Genomic DNA, 22,311 nt, shown 5'->3' with positions numbered 1-22,311 from the left:
CCACACACACACAGAGCGGAGCTTTAATGAAACACGGAGACCCAGACGTAATAGTACTGTACTGTATCATATTACTTTCGAATCAATAATTTTTCAAAATATGATTTTTTTTTTTGTAATCTTTTTTTTTTTTTTTTTTTAATAACCATTTTTCCTCCTGGTCTCTCGCGCCCCCCCTGTCATGCCTCTGCGCCCCCCTGGGGGGGCGCGCCCCCCACTTTGAGAACCACTGCCATAGTTGGACAGCTCAGATCTGTTGTATGAAGCGATGCCGGTAGCGGAGGTAAGGCACTCACACACACCAAGTGTTCAGGAAATGGTTAATACAGCGAAAATCAAAGCTGACGATCTCTTGGTTTGAAATGTTTTCTCCCCCAGACAACATGGACATAATAACATTGTTTTCAAAGAAGAGGAAAGTAAGTCTTCAGCTGGTAGCAGTTAATCAGTTAACAGTGATGGCGGCAAAAGCATCTCACTTCTGGAGAGGAGTTTCGTCTTCATGTCATGATAGAGAGATACAAATACTGAATAGTTTAGATGAGAAAAGGCATCGAAATGCAAGGTTACTAGTATTTATCATGTAAACAGGGAACATGAATAACCCGATCTCTCTGTGCTCATGTAAACACCATGATGTCCATGTAGAGACGCAGTCAGTGTGTTTTACTGGAGCCTCAGTTCGATAAGAGATTATTTTCTGAGTTCCTTAACTTAGGTATACTCTCTCTCAAAATGGTAATGTGCATTATGTTTTAATTATACTTCTTATCATTCAGAAGCTTTTTGTGTGTGTTTATGTTTTACTGAGTGCTTATAGGCCATTTCCATCCCAGTATTCAGTTAACTGTTTATTTTCTGTGCACATTACATAGACAGCTAATATTCTACCTACTGCTTGGGACTTTGAGTCTTCAAAACGTCCAATGTCACAGACTGGGACTTACTTAAGAGTCAGTTGTATTTACATTCAGTATGACTTGTTATGATTCAATGTGAAAGAGTATACTGCTCAATCAATAATGATCACTTCACCACCTCTCTTGACATCTAGGCGCTTGAGAGTGAGTCAGAGGCAGAACACAGGGACAGTGGAGAGAGGTCCGTTGCTGAGGTGAGTGATGAAAGGGAAATGACAGTTTAGAGTAAATTGTGATGTGGACTCTCATCCCAGAATGTTAAGGAAATCAGTGGGGATATTGAACAGGAAACATTTCAGTCAAGAGGCATCATATGACCAATATAGACAGAAGAGCAACATTTATTTGAACATTTAAGTCAATGATACCATTCCTAGGTGAACTTAACATCTGTATGGAGTCAGATCAGTGTCAATATTAATAAATGCTCACAGAAGGATACACAAATGTATTTTGCGATGTATATATAAATGACTCTCCACAACAATATCTCTCAATGCATTCACAAATATTTATTGTTGTATATAAATGTACAACAAATTGACATTTAAACTGCTTTTTATTAATTCAAAGACGGCTCTGAATTAATAATCAAATATGTTTCCTTTCTTTACTGGATGAAATTACAAAATGTACCCATCAATTTTCCTCATGCTAGTATAGCCACATAAAAGTATCAAACCACCATCTACTATGTATTTTTTTCGTGGGGGGGGACCCCCACACCCCCCCTTAAAAATGTCCCCCCCACATTCAGGATGCTTCCTACGCCCATGCCTTTAAGTCTGAAACAGCTCCCCTTTTCAGAGCAGAGAAGCTTATTCATGTTTTTCAATTTATGATGAAGGAAAGAACTGAAATATGGAGTTGATTTCAGTAATATGACTGAAGCGGACATGAGATTTATTTAACAGCATTTCCAGTTTGTGAAAGTGCAAAAGGGTTCAGACACTGGACCAAATGCAAAACAGCACAAAGTGGGTTCATCAAGCTACAATCTTTTGATTTTTACTTTAAAAAGGCATTGAAAAGATATGAGGATACATTTTTGGTAAGAAAATGTCAAATGATTTTACTTTGGACTTTGGAAATGCTTGAGTAGATGATGTGCGCCCTCTTGTGGCGATGTAATATTATAGCATATTACTATGTGGTACCGTTCATCTAACTGTGCTTGCTATAAACCACAACAAAAGGAGGGACCCTTCTATGTGCTCCATTCAAATGATTGTATTTCTGTTCTTGTCTGCTTAAGCCTTTGTTCAAAAGAGATGTTTGTAAATATTGCTTTACATCTTTTTTTGTAAATAAAGCCACCAAAAATGTTTATTAAAGCAAAAGATGCATATTAGACCGAGCCCTTGGTTCATTGTTCCTACATAGGTGATAACTGTGTAATTTCTTTTTTTGGGGGGGGGGGAAGATTGGCACGCATTGCAAGATTATGAGAAAATAAAGCATTTCATGATTTTAGAGAAAATGTAAGGCAAGAAAATGAGAAATGCGTTTGTTTTCTTGAACCTGAATCTGGTCCTCTAACCCTTCTCCACCCACGGATCAGTTTTTATTCACATCTCCAGGTTCCACCACTTGAAGTCAAACGGTTCCCTGCGGACGTTGGAGCCGCAGTGCACTTCTCCCAGCTGTTTGTGGTAGGAGGCGAAGTCGTCGATGAAGGTGCAGCTGAGACCCAGGCCCTCCATCAGGGAGCACATCTCCACCTCCAGGGCACAGCGTCCGTTCACCTTGGGGCCAAAGGGCTTCGGAATGCCCAGGTTTTTCCCCAAGACGATCATGTTCACCTGGAAAGAGACAAGATAGATCATAAGACTCACGGTATCGTCTCTTAGATTTATTTCAAACAATCACATACTGTAAAAGCAATATGTCTGCACACACCATGTCGGGGTAGTAAGCCACTGCTCTGAGCTCGGTCTCAGCCTTGTTGTTGTCGTTCTCCTCCATCAATAACTTGAAGAGGATTGGCAGGTCGATGATGTCCTCGTCGTCCAGGCCCAGCTCTCGCTTCAGCACATCTCTGTTCCAGTCAATGCAGCTCTGAGAGAGCAGGCAGTAAAAAATACATCATCCATTACACAAACTATACAACACCCAATTTGTATCTGTAACCTCTTATTAGCGAAGGGTCTCACAAAAAACAGTGCTTTAAGCAAAAGAAAAAATTAATTTTCCTGTACTCAAGATCGAGGGGTTACATATTGTAACCCTAGTTATATAAGCACAGGCGGAGCCCTCTACTGGACTCTATGGGTACTACCCTCAATCATGCCAATGCGAGCATTCACCTACTGAGATATCTATAAACGTAGCCCGCATAAGCTCACCGTATATAAAGCGGCCACGCCTCCTGAGTCCTGACTGTCATCCTACACCCTCTTCAGCGAGTGGCATAGGACAGACATGGCCCCAAGTAGAGGGCTCTGCCTGTGCTTATATAACTAGGGTTACAATACGTAACCCCTCGTTATATCTTACACAGGCTCCGCCCTCTACTGGACTCTATGGGTACAGTGGGCGGAGCCCTGATGCATAAACGCCCTGTTGTCCAACAACATCGACCCATCACACTGCCCCTGACCGGCTTTTGGTTAACAGCCACTGCACCGCAACTACTTCTCCCTCGGTTATGACCGTGGAGAAGTCGGGGCCGCAGCTACTTGGCTGGTAGTGCAAATTCAGACAAGCTTACCTCGTGAAGAGTGTACATGGAAAATAGTGAGGAAGGCTCTCCCAGCCCTGCATGGGGCTTACCGTGCACCATGTTTCCCAGGTCCCTAAGGAGGATGGGCAGAACGTAAGTGCGCCATGTCCCCCACACTCAGACACGCTTACCTTGTGAAGAGTGTGCATGGAAAATAGTGAGGAAGGCTCTCCCAGCCCTGCATGGGGCTTACCGTGCACCATGTTTCCCGGGTCCCTAAGAACGTTAGTTTAGCTGCTAGAGGCTTGGACTGTTGGGGGGGGGCCTTACTTCGTCCTTCTGTCTGTTTGTACCTGTGTACTCTCACGTTCCGATTAACCCAGCTTCCCCTAAATCTCTTTTTTTGTGTCTATATATACGCCGGGATCCTGAGTCAAGGCTAATCCTGTTGCTGTGGTCGTGTGTTCTGGATCCTCTATCCTGAGTACTGGATCTGAGTCCTGGACTTCGAGTCGTGGCTGAACCAGTCTCTGCGGTCCTGCCTGACTCTCATCATACTACTTCCCTGATGGCTCCCACAGGATTGCTGACATGCTCGTGGACTCATCTTCTTATTATAGACACATGCATTTCCAAACATTTGGTCTTTCCAAACATTTGGTCTACCTACGCTGTAAAATGTACTATCTCTTCGATTTACACACGGCATCTATTAGACCCTCCAGAAAAACGCGGGCAAAAATCCTTGATTATACGATTAAACATGCAGGGTTTTATGTGATTTTATGCGGTGAAATTGCGAAATATGCGGAAAGTTGCGAAATATGCGGAAAAAATAAATTGTGGGCTGTCTTATTTATTTATTCTCTCTCACACACAACCTGCCACTAACGTTAAACCCCTTTACCATTCAATTAAACACATTCAATGTTTATTTATTGTAAAATAAATTGGGCTATTTTAATCACACACACACACACACACACACACACACACACACACACACACACACACACACACACACACACACACACACACACACACACACACACACACACACACACACACACACACTTCTCCGCCTCATTCTGTTTTCATTTACTCGTTCGTTATCTGACCAGCTTCAATCTTGTAGGCTACTCACTTTGTTTCTTGTAGCCTTCGAAAGGGTTTTGGAGGTTGATGCTTCGGTGAACGTGAGTTGTTTGGCTTTCTTGTCCGCAGCAGCAGAAAGCATTTTCGAATGTTTGAATGAATCAAAGTGGGTCGTCACCGTGGATGTTCTCTTATCAGGGTTGCCAACTCTCACGCATCTGGCGTGTGCCACACGCTTTCACTCTCAATCTCACGCTCTCACACTGCCCAAACTATTCTCACGCCAAAAACAAGAATACCGAAGACTAGAAACGGTTTTGAAAACTTTGGTCAGGTAGTGATCGTCTTCTCAATAGAACATCTTTGATAATGTCTTCTGGCCAATCAGAATCAAGATAACGGCGTGGTGTTGTTCCAGGAAGTCCCGACGGAGAATACTTTTGCTGTCGTACATCTCTATATACATCGATACAACATTACGTGTTGATAGAAATCAACACGTAATGAAATAAGACCCCACGGTTTGATGATTGATAGGTGCAGGGACGTGCACAGGTACGGGCTAATGTTGCCAGGGCAACGGCCCGTTTGGCCTTTTTGGCTGACCTGCCCCTCTGGAGAGAGCGAGAGTTTATTTTTATATATATAAATATATAGGCCTACACTGTGGCCCTAAAGCAACTGCTCCATTATCTGTATCAAATGCAGACATTGATGCCACCAAATGTCAAAATAAAAATAGAAAGTACTACAAATAAACTGGAATTCATTTACATCTTAAATTATGAATATATATACACAAAAAAAGGTTTACAAATATCCAACCTTCAAATTGCTCTTTTAAATCAACACTGCTCTGCACACTTGCTAAAGAACATTTGTCTGGAAATCTCAATTCATTTGTAGGGCTGCGTGAGTATGGCCAAAAGTATGGGAGTAAATCTCACTGTAAACTATTTAATCATCACCAAATTCTGTGTTATTATGACCGATCATAACTCAGCTTTATGCAGACATATTTAGCGCGGTGTACAGGGCCGCTTCTTGGCATAGGCGACATAGGCGGTCGCCTACGGCGCCAGATCTGGGGGGGGGGGGGCGCTGCGCTGGCAGCTCTGGGAGGGAAAAAAACATTTTGACTGTTTGCGCTCATCCTAATTTTCGGCCTTGATGTAACAGCATTCATAATTAAGTCAAGGTAACACCCTTTTCACCCCGGGTTACACTTTTCATTTGCCCTGTACGATGGGCGCTTTAAGTGATGAAAGTGGGGGGTGTTGGCTTATCAGGCGTCCGCAGCTCACAGCCAAAGTGGGTGTGGGATCGAGCGAGAGAGATAAATGCAATTTATGTAAACAAATATTTCCAAGGCACTCTTTTATAATTATTGGGGTAAATAGGTTTGAAATCATTTCAATGTATACTATATATAGGACAGAAAACCAAAAATATCGTTTAAAACTTGAGAGATACAAAAATATGCATAAATAAACGTTAACTAGGTAAAATAAGATATGAATGCACAACAAAAATAACATAAGTTGCATTTATTTGCTATTGGCTATGGTAGGTTATTGGTTATGTTCACATACTTATTTGATTATTAAAATGTAAACCAATCTTTTTCATATGGGTGTTTAGAGTTGTACCCCCTAGGTCAGGTCTCTAGTAATGTGTGCTCAAAGTGCACCAGATTGAAGCATTTTACTTTAAATGTTCAAACATTTCTTCCTGGGGGGGCATACCCCCGGTCCCCCCTAGAGGATGTGACGTCCACACCCCAATTCAAACATATACCGAATACATTTGAACTGAAGCCTTTTTGATGTTTATTACCAACATGTCAATACGTTTCTGTTTTTGTAGTATATTGGTCTTTTGTAGAGATTTTTCATGTATTCTTTATATATTCTATTGTGTATTCCTTGGGTACTTTTATCTTTTCTATTGTACGATTGAAGTAAATGTGGGAAGCGTTTAACAACAGCCATTTACTTCAAAGATTGTTCTCAATGTTATTCTTATTTTTGTTAATCCTGGAAGAATGCCAGAAAAAAAGACATTCTCTTCAAGAATAAAAAAAAACATGACATTAGTAATTGTGAAAACAAATTAAATAAGTTGTTAGGTTAAGTCAGGGCCGTTTTTTGGCATAGGCGACATAGGTGGTCGCCTAGGGCGCCAGATCTGGGGGGGGGGGGGGGGCGCTGCGCTGGCAGCTCTGGGAGGGAAAAAAACATTTTGACTGTTTGCGCTCATCCTAATTTTCGGCCTTGATGTAACAGCATTCATAATTAAGTCAAGGTAACACCCTTTTCACCCCGGGTTACACTTTTCATTTGCCCTGTACGATGGGCGCTGTAATTGATGAAAGTGGGGGGTGTTGGCGTATCAGGCGTCTGCAGCTCACAGCCAAAGTGGGTGTGGGATCGAGCGAGAGAGATAAATGCAATTTATGTAAACAAATATTTCCAAGGCACTCTTTTATAATTATTGGGATAAACAGGTTTGAAATCATTTCAATGTATACTATAGGACAGTAAACCAAAAATATCGTTTAAAACTTGAGAGATACAAAAATATGCATAAATAAATGTTAACTAGGTAAAATAAGATATGAATGAACAACAAAAATAAAATAAGTTGCATTTATTTGCTATTGGCTATGGTAGGTTATTGGTTATGTTCACATACTTATTTGATTGTTAAAATGTAAACCAATCTTTTTCATATGGGTGTTTAGAGTTGTACCCCTAGGTCAGGTCTCTAGTAATGTGTGCTCAAAGTGCACCAGATTGAAGCATTTTACTTTAAATGTTCAAACATTTCTTCCTGGGGGGGCATACCCCCGGTCCCCCCTAGAGGATGTGACGTCAACACCCCAATTCAAACATGTTCATACAATACCGAATACATTTGAAGCCTTTTTGATGTATATTACCAACATGTCAATACGTTTCTGTTTTTGTAGTATATTGGTCTTTTGTAGAGATTTTTCATTTATTCTTTATATATTCTATTGTCTATTCCTTGGGTACTTTTAGCTTTTCTATTGTACGATTGAAGTAAATGTGGGAAGCGTTTAACAACAGCCATTTACTTCAAAGATAGTTCGCAATGTTATTCTTGTTTTTGTTAATCCTGGAAGAATGCCAGAAAAAAAGACATTCTCTTCAAGAATAAAAAAAAAACATGACATTAGTCATTGTGAAAACAAATTAAATAAGTTGTTAGGTTAAGTCAGGGCCGGCTTTTGACATAGGCGACATAGGTGGTCGCCTAGGGCGCCAGATCTGGGGGGGGGGGGGCGCTGCGCTGGCAGCTCTGGGAGGGAAAAAAACATTTTGACTGTTTGCGCTCATCCTAATTTTCGGCCTTGATGTAACAGCATTCATAATTAAGTCAAGGTAACACCCTTTTCACCCCGGGTTACACTTTTCATTTGCCCTGTACGATGGGCGCTGTAATTGATGAAAGTGGGGTGTGTTGGCGTATCAGGCGTCCGCAGCTCACAGCCAAAGTGGGTGTGGGATCGAGCGAGAGAGATAAATGCAATTTATGTAAACAAATATTTCCAAGGCACTCTTTTATAATTATTGGGGTAAACAGGTTTGAAATCATTTCAATGTATACTATAGGACAGTAAACCAAAAATATCGTTTAAAACTTGAGAGATACAAAAATATGCATAAATAAATGTTAACTAGGTAAAATAAGATATGAATGAACAACAAAAATAAAATAAGTTGCATTTATTTGCTATTGGCTATGGTAGGTTATTGGTTATGTTCACATACTTATTTGATTATTAAAATGTAAACCAATCTTTTTCATATGGGTGTTTAGAGTTGTACCCCTAGGTCAGGTCTCTAGTAATGTGTGCTCAAAGTGCACCAGATTGAAGCATTTTACTTTAAATGTTCAAACATTTCTTCCTGGGGGGGCATACCCCCGGTCCCCCCTAGAGGATGTGACGTCAACACCCCAATTCAAACATGTTCATACAATACCGAATACATTTGAAGCCTTTTTGATGTATATTACCAACATGTCAATACGTTTCTGTTTTTGTAGTATATTGGTCTTTTGTAGAGATTTTTCATTTATTCTTTATATATTCTATTGTCTATTCCTTGGGTACTTTTAGCTTTTCTATTGTACGATTGAAGTAAATGTGGGAAGCGTTTAACAACAGCCATTTACTTCAAAGATAGTTCGCAATGTTATTCTTATTTTTGTTAATCCTGGAAGAATGCCAGAAAAAAAGACATTCTCTTCAAGAATAAAAAAAAACATGACATTAGTCATTGTGAAAACAAATTAAATAAGTTGTTAGGTTAAGTCAGGGCCGGCTTTTGACATAGGCGACATAGGTGGTCGCCTAGGGCGCCAGATCTGGGGGGGGGGGGGCGCTGCGCTGGCAGCTCTGGGAGGGAAAAAAACATTTTGACTGTTTGCGCTCATCCTAATTTTCGGCCTTGATGTAACAGCATTCATAATTAAGTCAAGGTAACACCCTTTTCACCCCGGGTTACACTTTTCATTTGCCCTGTACGATGGGCGCTGTAATTGATGAAAGTGGGGTGTGTTGGCGTATCAGGCGTCCGCAGCTCACAGCCAAAGTGGGTGTGGGATCGAGCGAGAGAGATAAATGCAATTTATGTAAACAAATATTTCCAAGGCACTCTTTTATAATTATTGGGGTAAACAGGTTTGAAATCATTTCAATGTATACTATAGGACAGTAAACCAAAAATATTGTTTAAAACTTGAGAGATACAAAAATATGCATAAATAAATGTTAACTAGGTAAAATAAGATATGAATGAACAACAAAAATAAAATAAGTTGCATTTATTTGCTATTGGTTATGTTCACATATTTATTTGATTATTCAAATGTAAACCAATATTTTTCATATGGGTGTTTTACGGCCCGTCCACACAGCAGCGTGCGTTGAAAGCTTCACCATTCACTTTGAATGGGGTGACGTCACTTTGCTGGCGTGGCTCGCTGCAAAAGTTGAGCAATGTTCAAGTTTTGAAGCCACGGCAGAAGCGTCAGCCAATCGAATCATATGCCAGTACAAGCTCTAGCCAATCAAACCGCTGCTTGTATGTCAGGGGCGGGAGATTCATGTGATTGGTTGTTGGTCGAGTTTCAGACACGCCCGCCGGCAAGCTTCAACACACGCCACTGTGTGGACGGGCCGTTAGAGTTGTACCCCCTAGATCAGGTCTCTAGTAATGTGTGCTCTAAGTGCACCAGATTGAAGCATTTTACTTTAAATGTTCAAACATTTCTTCCCGGGGGGGCATACCCCCAGACCCCCCTAGAGGATGTGATGTCCTCACCCCAATTAAAACATGTTCATATAATACTGAATACATTTGAAGCCTTTGATGTATATGACTTATGTCAATACGTTTCTGTTTTTGTAGTGCATTGGTCTTTTGTAGAGATTTTTCATTTATTTTTTATATATTCTATTGTGTATTCCTTGGATACTTTTATTTGTTCTACTGAACGATTTTCTGGCAGGGGGGGGCGCCAGCTAAAATCTCGCCTAGGGCAGCAAATTGGTTAGAACGGGCCCTGATGGTGTAGGAAACGGGCTCCGTGTTACAAGACGGGTCGGGGGTTTGGCGGTACCACTGCAGACTCTCTGCACACACACACACACCGCTGCAGACTCTCTGCACGAAGGAGCCACGGTGCTGCAGCTCCTGATTGGAGCAGAGACATACGTTCACTAAGCGGAAAAACGATACACAGAGATCTGCTATTTTAAATTTTAAAGTCAACACATATCGACCCTAAATAAAGTCTATGTTAAAAACGAGAGATGTTTTGACATTATGGCTTAAACAAATGACAAATGAGCGAGGGCGATGACGTCAGAGCATCGTCCTATGTGCCGGGGCTGAGCCCCGGACAGCCCTGGACAGCCCCGGCCCAATTTAACCCCTGGTTAGAGGCCCTATTTTATCAGTATGTCTGGACTGCACAGCAGTTACAATGGTCAAACTACATTAGAACAAAATTGTCCCCAATTTGTCTTTAATAGTTACTAACATTAGATATTTTAATGAGATACGGACCGCAAAACAAAAAATGTCCCTGATTTTCATTTTTGAAATTAAGTCACCGAATGCAAGTAGTCGCCTTAGCTTATTTTGTTATGAGATGTGAATTACTGTTCAATTTAGTTGATGTAATAATGATTTGGTTTCTTTTACATTCAAAAAAGGTCTTATGTTTTTTTTCGGGGGGAGGTCCTTTTTCCAGTTTAGAGCAATAGCCCCTCCAAATGTCTGTGCACGTCCCTGGATAGGTGTGTGGGCTGTCTTTCATTTTGACACAAAGAACAATGGGGCCTATCCACCCTTATCCACAATGTAAAGTAATTCACACAGCCTCTTCCCTCTTCTCTCTGTGAGGACCAGCAGGTTCAGCTTTCAGAACAAAGTAACAAAAAACTAAAATGGCATTCATTTTTTTAATATGTCGTGTAGTAATAGATTTATTTATTGTTCTTCTCAAGAGAGTACCAGAATGTGTATTTTATGTTAGTAGCCTATTTCAAAACTAAAACAAAAAAAATCCCCCCAGACCCCCCTGCAGGGATTGGGTTTTCAGCATGTCAACTCTTTCACCTGTGGAGAGATTGCAGAATTGGCTGCAGGTAGCCCTTTTTATTTACTACAAGACAAATGTGCCTTTTTATTTCATACAGTTCAATTTGGATTGAGACAGGGAAATAATCTAAACCTCACATGGCGTTTCACTGTCAAGGGGGGCGTGTATGTAATTACAATGCAAATACTGACATGAGCCCCACCACTGTATGGGTTAGCCCTACCAGTGGCGTTTCTAGGTGTACAAAACTGGGGGGGCAGAAAGAGGTCGGGGGAGAGAGAGAGAGGGGGGGGGGGGGGACAGAGAGAGGGAGGAGAGAGAGAGGGGGGACAGAGAGAGGGGGGAGTGTCAAATTACATACTGAAGACCACAGGAGCAACACTGTGAGCGCATACATTTACGTACACAGCGTGGGGATGTCATAGTAAAGCACCTTCATACATGGAGTAAAGGTCACCATCACAAAGTAATTCTTAACAATAACAACAACCGTAATGCTTTAGCATTAAAACACCATAGACTGTAAATATAAGGAAAACACAGACACTCATCATCGAGGTCACAATATCAATCGATCCAGCAGAGGCAAAACACAGAAGATCAACAAAATATATGACATAAATGAACTTACCAAAGCTGAAGGCTCACTTGAAAAGAAAAGCGGCACGGCGGTCCTTCCTCTGACAGAATGTGTCTATCACTTTGGGGATGAAGTCCTGTAGTTGCTGGATCAACTGGCTTTCAATTGAAAGCATGGCCAATGCGTTACGTCGCGGCTGTCCCATGGTGTTGCGAGTGAAAGTCTTTATCCTTTTGAGGGTGGAAAAGTTCCTCTCTGACTCGGATGTCGTCATCGGAGTTGTCACTATTATTTTGACCAAAATAACAGTCTCAGCAAACGTTTCCTCCAAGTTGTTCTCGTGAATGGATTTCAACAGAGACAGGGCAGTGTTTCCAGTGTGAAGCTCACTGTGGCGGTAGAGCGTGGTCAGCTCAGACTTCAACTTCTCCTTGTTTCCCAACGCAGGCCACAGTTTCACGGCGCAGTCAAGCTCAGGTGTAGGAAATGACAGGACATGCTGTGGGAAGAATGAGCTGTCAACAAGCTTTGCAGCGATCAAATGGTCACTCTGTGAGAACCTCTGTTCCACCTGTGAGATGACTGTGTCACAAGCCTCCTTCATCACCGGCGCTGTGCTGCTGACTCGTCGGCCTGGCTCGTCTGTTCCATCATGAGCAGTGGCGGCCAATGCATCAGTTTTCTGCCTCATTTTCTGAACATTTTCCTTGAAACGGCAGAGCGCGCTGTTGATCCCAGGTGCATCGATGCTTCGTTTTTGCAGAGTGTTGTATAGAACATCCACTTCTGGCATAAGCAACGAAAAAAACTCCAGGAGCTGCATAAATGCTCGGTCCCGCAGTTTCTTTGACAGGCCGTATGCCTTACTTATGGTGACCGCATACCATCCTGGTTGTGCGCGTATATGCTTCATAAACTGAAGTAGTGCATCTCGGGTCTCCCAAACCGCGTTCACAGTTCTGCTTTTAAAGTTCCATCTCACAGCCGGTGGCCGTGGGATGCGTCTCTGTGTTGCCTCTGCAAGAGCTGCAACACGTTTTGGAGCACCGGAGAAAAAAGTGGAAAAAGCAGTTAGATCTGCAAAAAACACCTTCAGGATGCTCATCCTTGCTGAACACAGTTGCTACAGGGTCAGGTTCAGTTGGTGGGCGTAGCAGTGAACAAACTGAGCGTTTGGGTACGTCTCCTTCATCACCGTCTGTACCCCGCGCACGTTACCGCTCATGACGGCCGCCCCGTCATAGGTCTGAGCGATTAGCTTTTCTTTCAGCTTCAGGGGTTCCAGAACAGCCTTGATGCTGTTAGAGAGACCTACACCAGTTTTGTCCTTTACTTCCACAAACTCCAAAAAACGCTCTGTAACTGTGAGGTCAGGCATAATGTATCGCAGCACAATCACCATTTGCGATTTACAGGAGACATCGGTTGTCTCGTCGGCCTGAACGGCAACAAATGATGTGTTGTCCACTTGCTTGGCTATTTCCTCCCTGTACACATCATACATGCAGTCCAAGAGTTCATTCTGTATGGTGCTTGATGTCCCTTTGAAAACAAGCTGAGCTTTGTAATGCCGTTGAAGCCTGGAATCGCCCTCACACATTGTCTCGAAAATTGACCTGAATATCCCTGGATTCAGAGAGTCCGCCAACTCGTTGTGGCCCCGCAGTGCTGTCTCACATTTCCCACACAGTTTAATACAGGTGATGATCCGACCAAGCACGTACCTGTTTTCTTCCACCTTCCTATTATGAGAATCAATGCCGCGTCTGTAGGCGCTGTCAATCTGAGCTGCAACATTCACCCTTCCAAGTAATCCCAATTTTACGGCATTTTCCAAATGACTGTTGCTGCTCTCATGCTTCATTGTCCTCTCCGAAAGATGCTTTAAGTCCTTGTAACCTGTCCTCGACCAAGTACCTTGATCTTCATCAAAAAGCAGGTAAGGAAAGCAAAATAGGGAATTCTTCTGGATGCTCGCCGTTAGCCATTTCTTTTTAGCAAACCACTCAGCGTTAAACCCACGTTTAACTTTGCCCGCAGTCTGGACCATTTGGAAATCCGGTGGATGGTGGGCACCGAGGCGCTTTACCTCCAGTTTCTCTCCGAGACTAAGTGTCTCAAATGTGTGCTCCAGTAAATGGTCAACTTCATTCATTTTCTTTCAGTTTTTTTACTTCTTTTAATCGCTGGTGATGTTAGCTATATGCTGCTCTCTCGTCTCCTCTTCAAACTACACGTGACGTTTCGCAGCACTGCACACGTGAGTACTTACAGCCAATCAATTCTGAATTATGTGAGATGACGTATGGTGGGGATGGGAGCACTATGCCCCTACGGTCATTATTTTTTTGCCACACACATTAAATAGAAAAATACTCTGAGCATGCGCAGTGTAGTTTTTACAATCACTGTTCACTTAGACTGTGAGAGGGAGGGGCAGGATCGGGTTTTGTCCCACATGGCTCTAAACAGCTCAAAACGGCACTCTAGACACTAATTAGAAGAATACAGACTAAAACAGAAATGTACAGACGAATCAGATTATTAAACATGACCTTAAAATATATTTTATATGTTTTTTTATTTATTTTTTAGTATTTTTTTGTAATCATTATTTGTAATACTTTCTTCTGACACTAGGTGGGGCTGTGCCCCACCTGCCCCTAATGACCCGCCGCCACTGAGCCCTACCATAGATTACCCAACAAAAATACTCTCTCACAACTGCCGACCCGTATTGCGCATGTGTAACAGCGTAAATAATGAATGTTTGTTTTATTAAATCCTGTTAAACTGGGACTACAGCCATAATTTTGTTATTTTATTTTATTTTTGAAAAGCCGCAACCGGAAGCTAGTGTTGCGCTGAATGTGGTGCATTTTGGGAATCCGTCAGTATTAGAGGATTCTTAGCTTGGGTGAGTTGTTGCTCTGTTCACTCAGTTGTAGATATAATAATAATTGTGATCTACGTGTACTATTTTGTGTATAATCTATGTGCATTTATTGGTTAGCTAAATGTCTTTAGATTCTGTAGTGTATCACTTTTTAAAAGAATTGTACATAAACTGAGAGTGAGCCGTTTTCCAGCTAACTAGTTAGCCGCTAACTAGTTAGCCACTAACGTTGTGGAGGAGTGCACGTGGCATTTACGTTACTGACGTGAAACTTTCCTTTGTAGAGCAACATCTCACTGAACTGTGGATCTGTGTGTTTATTCCATGGTTTGCAGGTATGTTTATTTTGAACTGGTAAATGTTTTATTGAATACTGTTCATCTAAGTAATTTGATGAATCTTTATTGTCACAATTACAAACTAAATAGTTTTATGTTTGTAATAAATGTTATTGAGTTTCTTTATATTTAGAATCCTTTTTCTCTAAACAAATGATACCACTATACGATCACTGTAAAAGTATTAGAGGATTCTTAGCTTGGAGCAACATCTCACTGAACTGTGGCTAAACTGTGGATCTGTGTGTTTATTCCATGGTTTGCAGAATACACTAATTGATATCTCAAACTGACTCCGGTGAAGTACAAAAAGCAACAGCAAAGCAGGACCCAAGTGTCACATTGGTGCCGTGACCCGTCGACTCTCCGGCTGGATGGTGATTTCTTCAGCCCGGCCCGGGGACTGTTTCTGCTGTTGCTGCTCCTCCGTGTTGTCAGGTGGACACAGTACTTTGGCTCTATATATATAGCACATGTGGCGTTTGTTTTAGTTTTTTTTTTTTCTGCTACTGATCTGTGCTTGACATTTGTATTTTGAATATCTTTGTCTTTTTTTTTTTTTGTGATGACTTTTAATCTGGGGTGAACTAGTTTTGGCAGGGGGAGGGGAATGTTGGGTTCTCCTATGTTTGAGATCCCTGTTTGTGGGCGTGGTATTGTAATGGGGGATAGTCAGGGTACGCCAGGGTTCACTTTGGCCAGTAGGGATGTAGCCCCTTCTCTTAGCCCCTCTGTAGGCATTTTACATCAGCCTCGTTATGCAAGCACTGCTATTCCTAGCCCTGATGCCCTTGCTACTGAGATTGCTAATCAGATGGGAGATGTACTTCAGCAGGTTAGTCAGAAAGTAGTACAGAACATTATGACTCAACTAAGCCCATCTCTTAGTGCCCCTCTGACAAATACTGCCACCTCACCAGTAAATGTTGACATGTCGACTTCAAACGTGCTTGGTGCCTCTCACATGCAGCTTGTATCCCACAGAAAGCTAAAAGATCCCCCATGCTTTAAAGGAGACAGCTCTGATTTCACTTCAGTCAGAGAGTGGGAGGAACTCATGAGGGATTTCATTAGGAAAAACAACCTGAGACCTGAGGAATAGGCTGAGGAGATCCTTACCCATCTAAGAGGCAAAGCAAAAGACGTGGTCAGGTTTGGTACCAGAAACAGTGACATAGACATCACACGTGAACCTGAAGCTATCTATGGTCTCCTGAGAAAGCACTTTGACTCTGCACCATGCTCACAGCTCCCTTTAGCAGACTTTTACACCACACTGCCTGGGAAAGGTGAGGATGCATTTGACTACTGGCTCAGGCTGCACCGTGCTGTGGAACTTGCCATTGAGCGTCTCAGGGAGCAGGGCAAGACGCTCGATAGTCCTGACACAGAAGTAACTCGAATGTTCATAAGGAACTGTCCCTCCCTTGAACTTTCTATGACATTTCGGTCCAAGACGATGGACAAATGGACTGCTCATGAGGTTCAGGACATCTTAGATGAGTATCATTCAGTGAAGACATCCAGGATGAGTAAGGTAACTGAAGAGAAGGTAAGGGTGAACACACAGCATACTACCCCTATGCCACACATGCCACCTACCGGGGAACAGGGTGCACCACAAGCACACGCCACAGACTCTGCTACCCTGGAACGCCTTATTGGCATGCTGGAGAAGGTGCTTCTGCAGAGGCCTGTTCAGTCGAGTCCAGCCAGACAGTCTGGCCCAAGACGTCCCAGGATTGAAGGGCTGCATGAGACGCCTTGCTCTGTTTGTCATGACGTTGCACACTCTACTTTCAACTAGGGATGCACCGAATATTCGGCCACCGAAAATTATCGGCCGAAAATGGTTAAAAAGGCCCTTTCGGCTTTCGGCCGAAAAAATATCACCGAATGTCAGAACAGGCTTACGTTGGTAACCTAATGTGTTGTTGTGATGACGTAATAAAGACGCGGCGACCATGCTCGCGGCTGGCTCACAGGGAGGGGGGGAACATTGACCTTTGTCATCGAGATTGCCCTGAGCCTTTAACAAATCGTATTAAATAATCTGATGACAGACTGTAAACAGAATAGCTGAAATTTTAACAAACTAAATAACTCAGTTACCTCTAATCATTAACCTATGTTTGTATAATGTAGTTAACTCCGTGTGTTGCTGCTAGCATACATAACACCTGACGTGGAAACGTTACTCGTGGATGGGGTTACAGAGCTGCTAGAAAGACGGTCGAACCCGGTACATTCCTCCGTCTGCATGCGGTGCACTTTTGCTAAATGTTTAGACAAATTGCTCGTGCTTACATGCTAAACTATTATTGCACTTATGGTAACAAGTATTCTCCACATCGAGACGGGTAAAGTTTAACCACACCTCGGAGCGCGTTCTCTCCGCCATCTCCGCAGTGTGCTCCGCTGCATGTAGCAGCTGCGTGTGTGTAAACTGCCCCGCCCCCTCGCACACAGACGGGGGAGAGAGATCTCGTCTGATCGAAAACACATCATAGACGCATTTGTTGTCTTTGCATATTAGAAACGAGTTGGCGACACTAAGACTGCGATATAATGTTTTTTAGCAATAATACATGACATATATAAATGTACTGTATGCATTCAAAAGTGCTGAATAAATGTTTTATGGACCCATAATAGTGATTATTATTTAAGTTAAGTTTTGCCATAATCATGTCTATTTCCATAATCAGGTAGCTGAACAACATTGGTAAAAAATGTATACATTATATATATATATATATTTCTATTAATCATTTTCGGCCTTTCGGCATTCGGTTTTCGGCCAACTGTTTCCTATTTTCGGTATCGGTTTCGGCCAAGAATTTCCCATTCGGTGCACCCCTACTTTCAACCACTGTCGTGACCATAGACTCTGTTTTCAGTGCCACTCACCAAACCATTCTAGGCTTACTTGTCCTGGTCGTACGTCGCCTGCGGCTCCCCCACAGTCGGAAAACTAATGGGTCCGCACTTCAGGGAGGACAGTGTGGATCATGATAGTGACCCTCCCAGCTGTGACAGTGATGACTTGGAGTCTTTGTATGAATCTCTTTGTTCCTTTGCACCGTCTGGAAAGACTGTCATTTTCCAAATGACGCAGAAACTTCAGAAATCCGACAGCTTGTTCTACACAAATGTTAGTGCTGCAAGTGGAGTTCCACTGAAAGCCATGGTTGATAGTGGCTCTATGTCATGCTCTCTGAGCGAAGTTGCAGCTGCACGCCTCTTGCAGCAATGCCCTGATTTGAAGAGAAGTCCTGCTGATGACATTGTTGTTGTTGGTGCTGGTGGTCACCATATCTACCCGACAGCAGTCTATGATTTGGAGGTGACAATCTATGGGTTCAAGTTGCTCATCCCAACATTAGTCATCCCTGGACAAACAGACGACATGATTGTTGGTAGTAATGCTATCAAGATTCTCATACATCTGATGAAAAAGTCTGACGATTATTGGAGACTTCTGGCTACACCAGTTGACATTGCAGATGATGATTGTTGCCAATTTTTGTCCCTGCTTTCCAACTCTGAGAAATGGCGTGGGGGACCCCTGCCTGACAAGATTGGCACAGTGAAGTTGAGGCAGAGTGTTACTCTTGAACCACTGTGTGAACACCTTGTCTGGGGAAAATTGCCCGCATCAGCACCTTTGTCAGTGGGGAGCACAGTGGTTGTTGAACCGACTAACTCAAGATCAAGGCCCAGAAATGTGTTGGTTGGCCGTGTAGTCACACCTCTGTGGGGTGACAGGTGGGTTCCCCTCAAACTGATTAACCCAAGCAGTGAGCCGGTGACTCTGAGGAGAAACTGTAAGATTGCAGATGTCTTCCCATGTGTTGCAGTTGAAGAGCTGCCCCCAGCTGAAAAGGTTTCAGTCAATAGCCATAGTGTCTCAAAGTGCTCTTCGACAACAAAGACCCCTGAACAAAGAAAGGACGCTCTAAACAAGCTGGGGCTACAAGATTTGGACTTGGAGAGTTGTGAGTTCAGCTTCTTGAGAAGTATGAGTCCATCTTTTCCAGAAACAAGATGGATTGTGGGGAGGCTACAGACTTTGTCCACAAAATACACCTTGTGGATGAGAGGCCGTTTCGCTTGCCTTACCGCCGGGTTCCACCAAGCCAGTATGAGAAGCTGAGGACTGCACTGAATGAGATGGAGGAAAAGGGCATAATCAGTAAATCTCACAGTGAGTATGCATCCCCATTGGTCTTGGTGTGGAAGAAGGATGGCAGTCTGCGCATTTGTAATGATTTCAGATGGATCAATGCAAAGACTGTAAAAGACGCACACCCATTGCCTCATCAAGCTGATGCTCTTGCTGCACTGGGAGGAAATGTCTTCTTCTCTACCATGGACTTGACTTCTGGGTTCTACAACGTGCCACTTCATGAGGAGCACAAAAAGTACACAGCCTTTTCGTCACCCTTCGGCCTCCATGAGTACAATAGGATGCCTCAAGGCCTGTCCAACAGTCCCGCAACCTTCATGCGGATGATGTTGTCAATATTCGGAGATGAAAACTTCAGCAGCTTACTCTGTTACCTTGACGACGTGATGGTTTTTGCCCCTAATGAACAGCTGGCTCTTGAACGTCTGGAAATGGTGTTCTCCCGTCTGAAAAATCACAACCTCAAGCTGGCCCCTAAGAAATGTCATCTCTTGAAGAGTTCAGTTAAGTTTCTGGGTCATATTGTTTGTCCAGATGGGGTGAGAACAGACCCTGACAAAGTGAAGACCATTGCTGATGTGGGGGAAGCAGAGTTGATAGAGAGCGATGGTGTCACGCCTTCCTGGAAGAAGATCAGGTCATTCTTGGGCATGGTCTTCTATTATCAGCATTTCATTGCCGATTGCTCTGCGAAGGCCAAACCTCTGTTCAGACTCATTTCTGGCCGACAAGTTCAATCACATGCGAAGAAAGGCAAGAAATTCAAGAAAAAGTCCTCGGCCCCAGCAGCTCTAACGTCTAATGACTGGACACCTGCGTGTCAGGAATCATTACAAACTCTGAAAAGTGAGCTCACTCATGGTGTCACGTTGGCTCACCCGAACTTCAATGAGCCTTTCATCCTCGCTGTTGATGCTTCTTTTGATGGTATTGGAGCCGTCTTGTCACAAGTGTCACCTGGTGAGACAGTTGCACGGCCTGTCGCCTTTGCAAGTAAGACGCTGACCCGGTCTCAAATGAACTATCCAGCACACAGGCTGGAGTTTTTGGCGCTGAAGTGGGCTGTGTGCGACAAATTCAGCCATTGGTTGAAGTGGAGCCATTTCACCGCTTGGACAGATAACAACCCCCTTTCGTACATTCTGACAAAACCACGTTTGGATGCCTGTGAACAAAGGTGGGTGGCCAAGCTTGCAGCGTACAACTTCTATCTTAAGTACGTTCCGGGTGTTAAAAACATTGTTGCAGATGCCTTGAGCCGTGAGCCTTTTGTCCAGTCATGTGTTGGTTACCGCTTGTTGAAAGAGCCATATGTTGCACTACTGGACGAAGTCAATGGAGTTGTCAAGGGCACAGTGCAGGATGTTTTTCGGCTGACAAACAACTGCCAGGTTGTCTAAGACACTCGGTCAACGTCATCTGACCTTGGTGCTGGGCCTGTTCACCAGTCTGTGGGAAGTTCCATCAGCTCAGAAGAAGTGTCAGCTGCATTGAGGGCTCATGGTGATCGTGGCCTACCCAGTGCTAACTTATCACTGCCACAGTTGCCTGAGGAAGACTCTTCCACTCCTATTCCTCAGAGCCAGCTTTTGAATCTCCAGGAGCAAGACAAGACCATAAGCAGGGTCCTGTTCTATATGCATCAAAAGAGGAAACCTACCAGACGCGAGGCAACATCTGAACCAGGCGGCGTCAGAAAACTCCTCAGACACTGGAGAAAGCTTAAAGTCCACAATGGAATTTTGTACAGAATGAGAACATGCCATCAACTGAACAAAAAGCTTTTCCAGTTCATTGTGCCGGATGATCTCAAGCCTCAGATTCTCCTTGGCCTCCACGACAATGCTGGTCATCAGGGCCGTGCGAGAACACTGTCCCTTGCTAGGGAAAGGTTTTTTTGGACTGGCATGGAAAGAGATATAAATGACCATGTGCGACGATGTGAGAGATGTGTTGTTGGCAAAACACTTGAACCCGAAGCCCGGGCGCCTCTGGAAAGCATTCAGACATCCGAACCTATGGAACTGGTGTGCATTGACTTTTGGACAGCTGAACTTGGTGACAAGAAGACAGTTGATGTATTGGTTGTCACTGACCATTTCTCAAAAATGGCACATGTCCCTGTCGGAGTCAGTCTGCAAAACATGTTGCTTGCCGGTTATGGAATGATTTCTTCTGTGTATACGGCTTTCCCAAGAGAATCCATTCAGATCAGGGTGCCAACTTTGAGAGCAGACTAATTAAGGAACTTTTGGAAGTGGAGGGGGTGCAAAAGTCACACACCACACCTTACCACCCCATGGGTAATGGCGTGACAGAACGCTTTAACAGGACGCTGGGGAATATGTTGAGAACCCTTCCCCCAACAATGAAAGCCAGGTGGCCCCGGGTGTTACAGACGCTGACATTTTGCTACAACTGCACAGTACATGAGACAACTGGCTTTGCCCCTTTTTACCTCATGTTTGGCCAGGTGCCACGTCTCCCTATTGACATTGTGTTCCAGCATGGGCTTCAGGATGAAAGAGTGGTCAGCCATAATGAGTTTGTCTCTCAGTTAAGACAGGACTTGTGTGAAGCTGCAAGGATTGCTCAAAATCACAGCTTTAAGGAGCAAGCCCGTCATGCTCGGCTTTACAACCACAAAGTCAAGGGTTCTCCGCTGGCTGTGGGTGATCGAGTTTTGTTGGCCAACCGTGGTGAGAGGGGCAAAAGAAAGCTTGCTGACAAGTGGGTTTCTACGCCCTATGATGTTGTGTCGGTGAGGGCTGGGATTAACGTGTACAGGATAAGAGATGCCCAATCTGGAAAAGAGAGAGTTGTGCATCGGAACCTGCTTCTCCCGGTTGACTTTCTTTTCATGGACAAGGTTGAAACTCCTGCCTCGTTTGTCAACTCAGATAATGGGGATGAGGAATGTGGAAGTGGTCAAGTCTCTGTGCATGTGGACAATGAAGATGGCTACGATCGCACTGTGGACTGGCTCATGAAC

At 43.4% G+C, this 22,311-nt stretch overlaps 1 protein-coding gene across 1 annotated transcript in view; it reads right to left on the bottom strand.

Moving 5' to 3' along the window:
- Nucleotides 1–1,521: 1,521 nt before the first annotated feature.
- The window catches only part of LOC117539507 (protein-arginine deiminase type-2-like), a 49,965-nt gene continuing 29,175 nt past the window's right edge, over nucleotides 1,522–22,311 (bottom strand). Inside the window, exons 15-16 of the mRNA XM_034205705.1 lie at nucleotides 2,820–2,978; nucleotides 1,522–2,722 (exon numbers count right to left, since the gene is read on the bottom strand). Of these exons, the coding sequence (XP_034061596.1) occupies nucleotides 2,489–2,722; nucleotides 2,820–2,978 (393 nt within the window). The 3' untranslated portion in view covers nucleotides 1,522–2,488. The remainder of the gene's footprint in view (nucleotides 2,723–2,819; nucleotides 2,979–22,311) is intronic.

Source organism: Gymnodraco acuticeps, unplaced genomic scaffold (assembly GCF_902827175.1).
Source record: "Gymnodraco acuticeps unplaced genomic scaffold, fGymAcu1.1, whole genome shotgun sequence".
Lineage (NCBI taxonomy): Eukaryota > Metazoa > Chordata > Actinopteri > Perciformes > Bathydraconidae > Gymnodraco > Gymnodraco acuticeps.
This window is presented reverse-complemented; position numbering and strand designations above follow the sequence as displayed.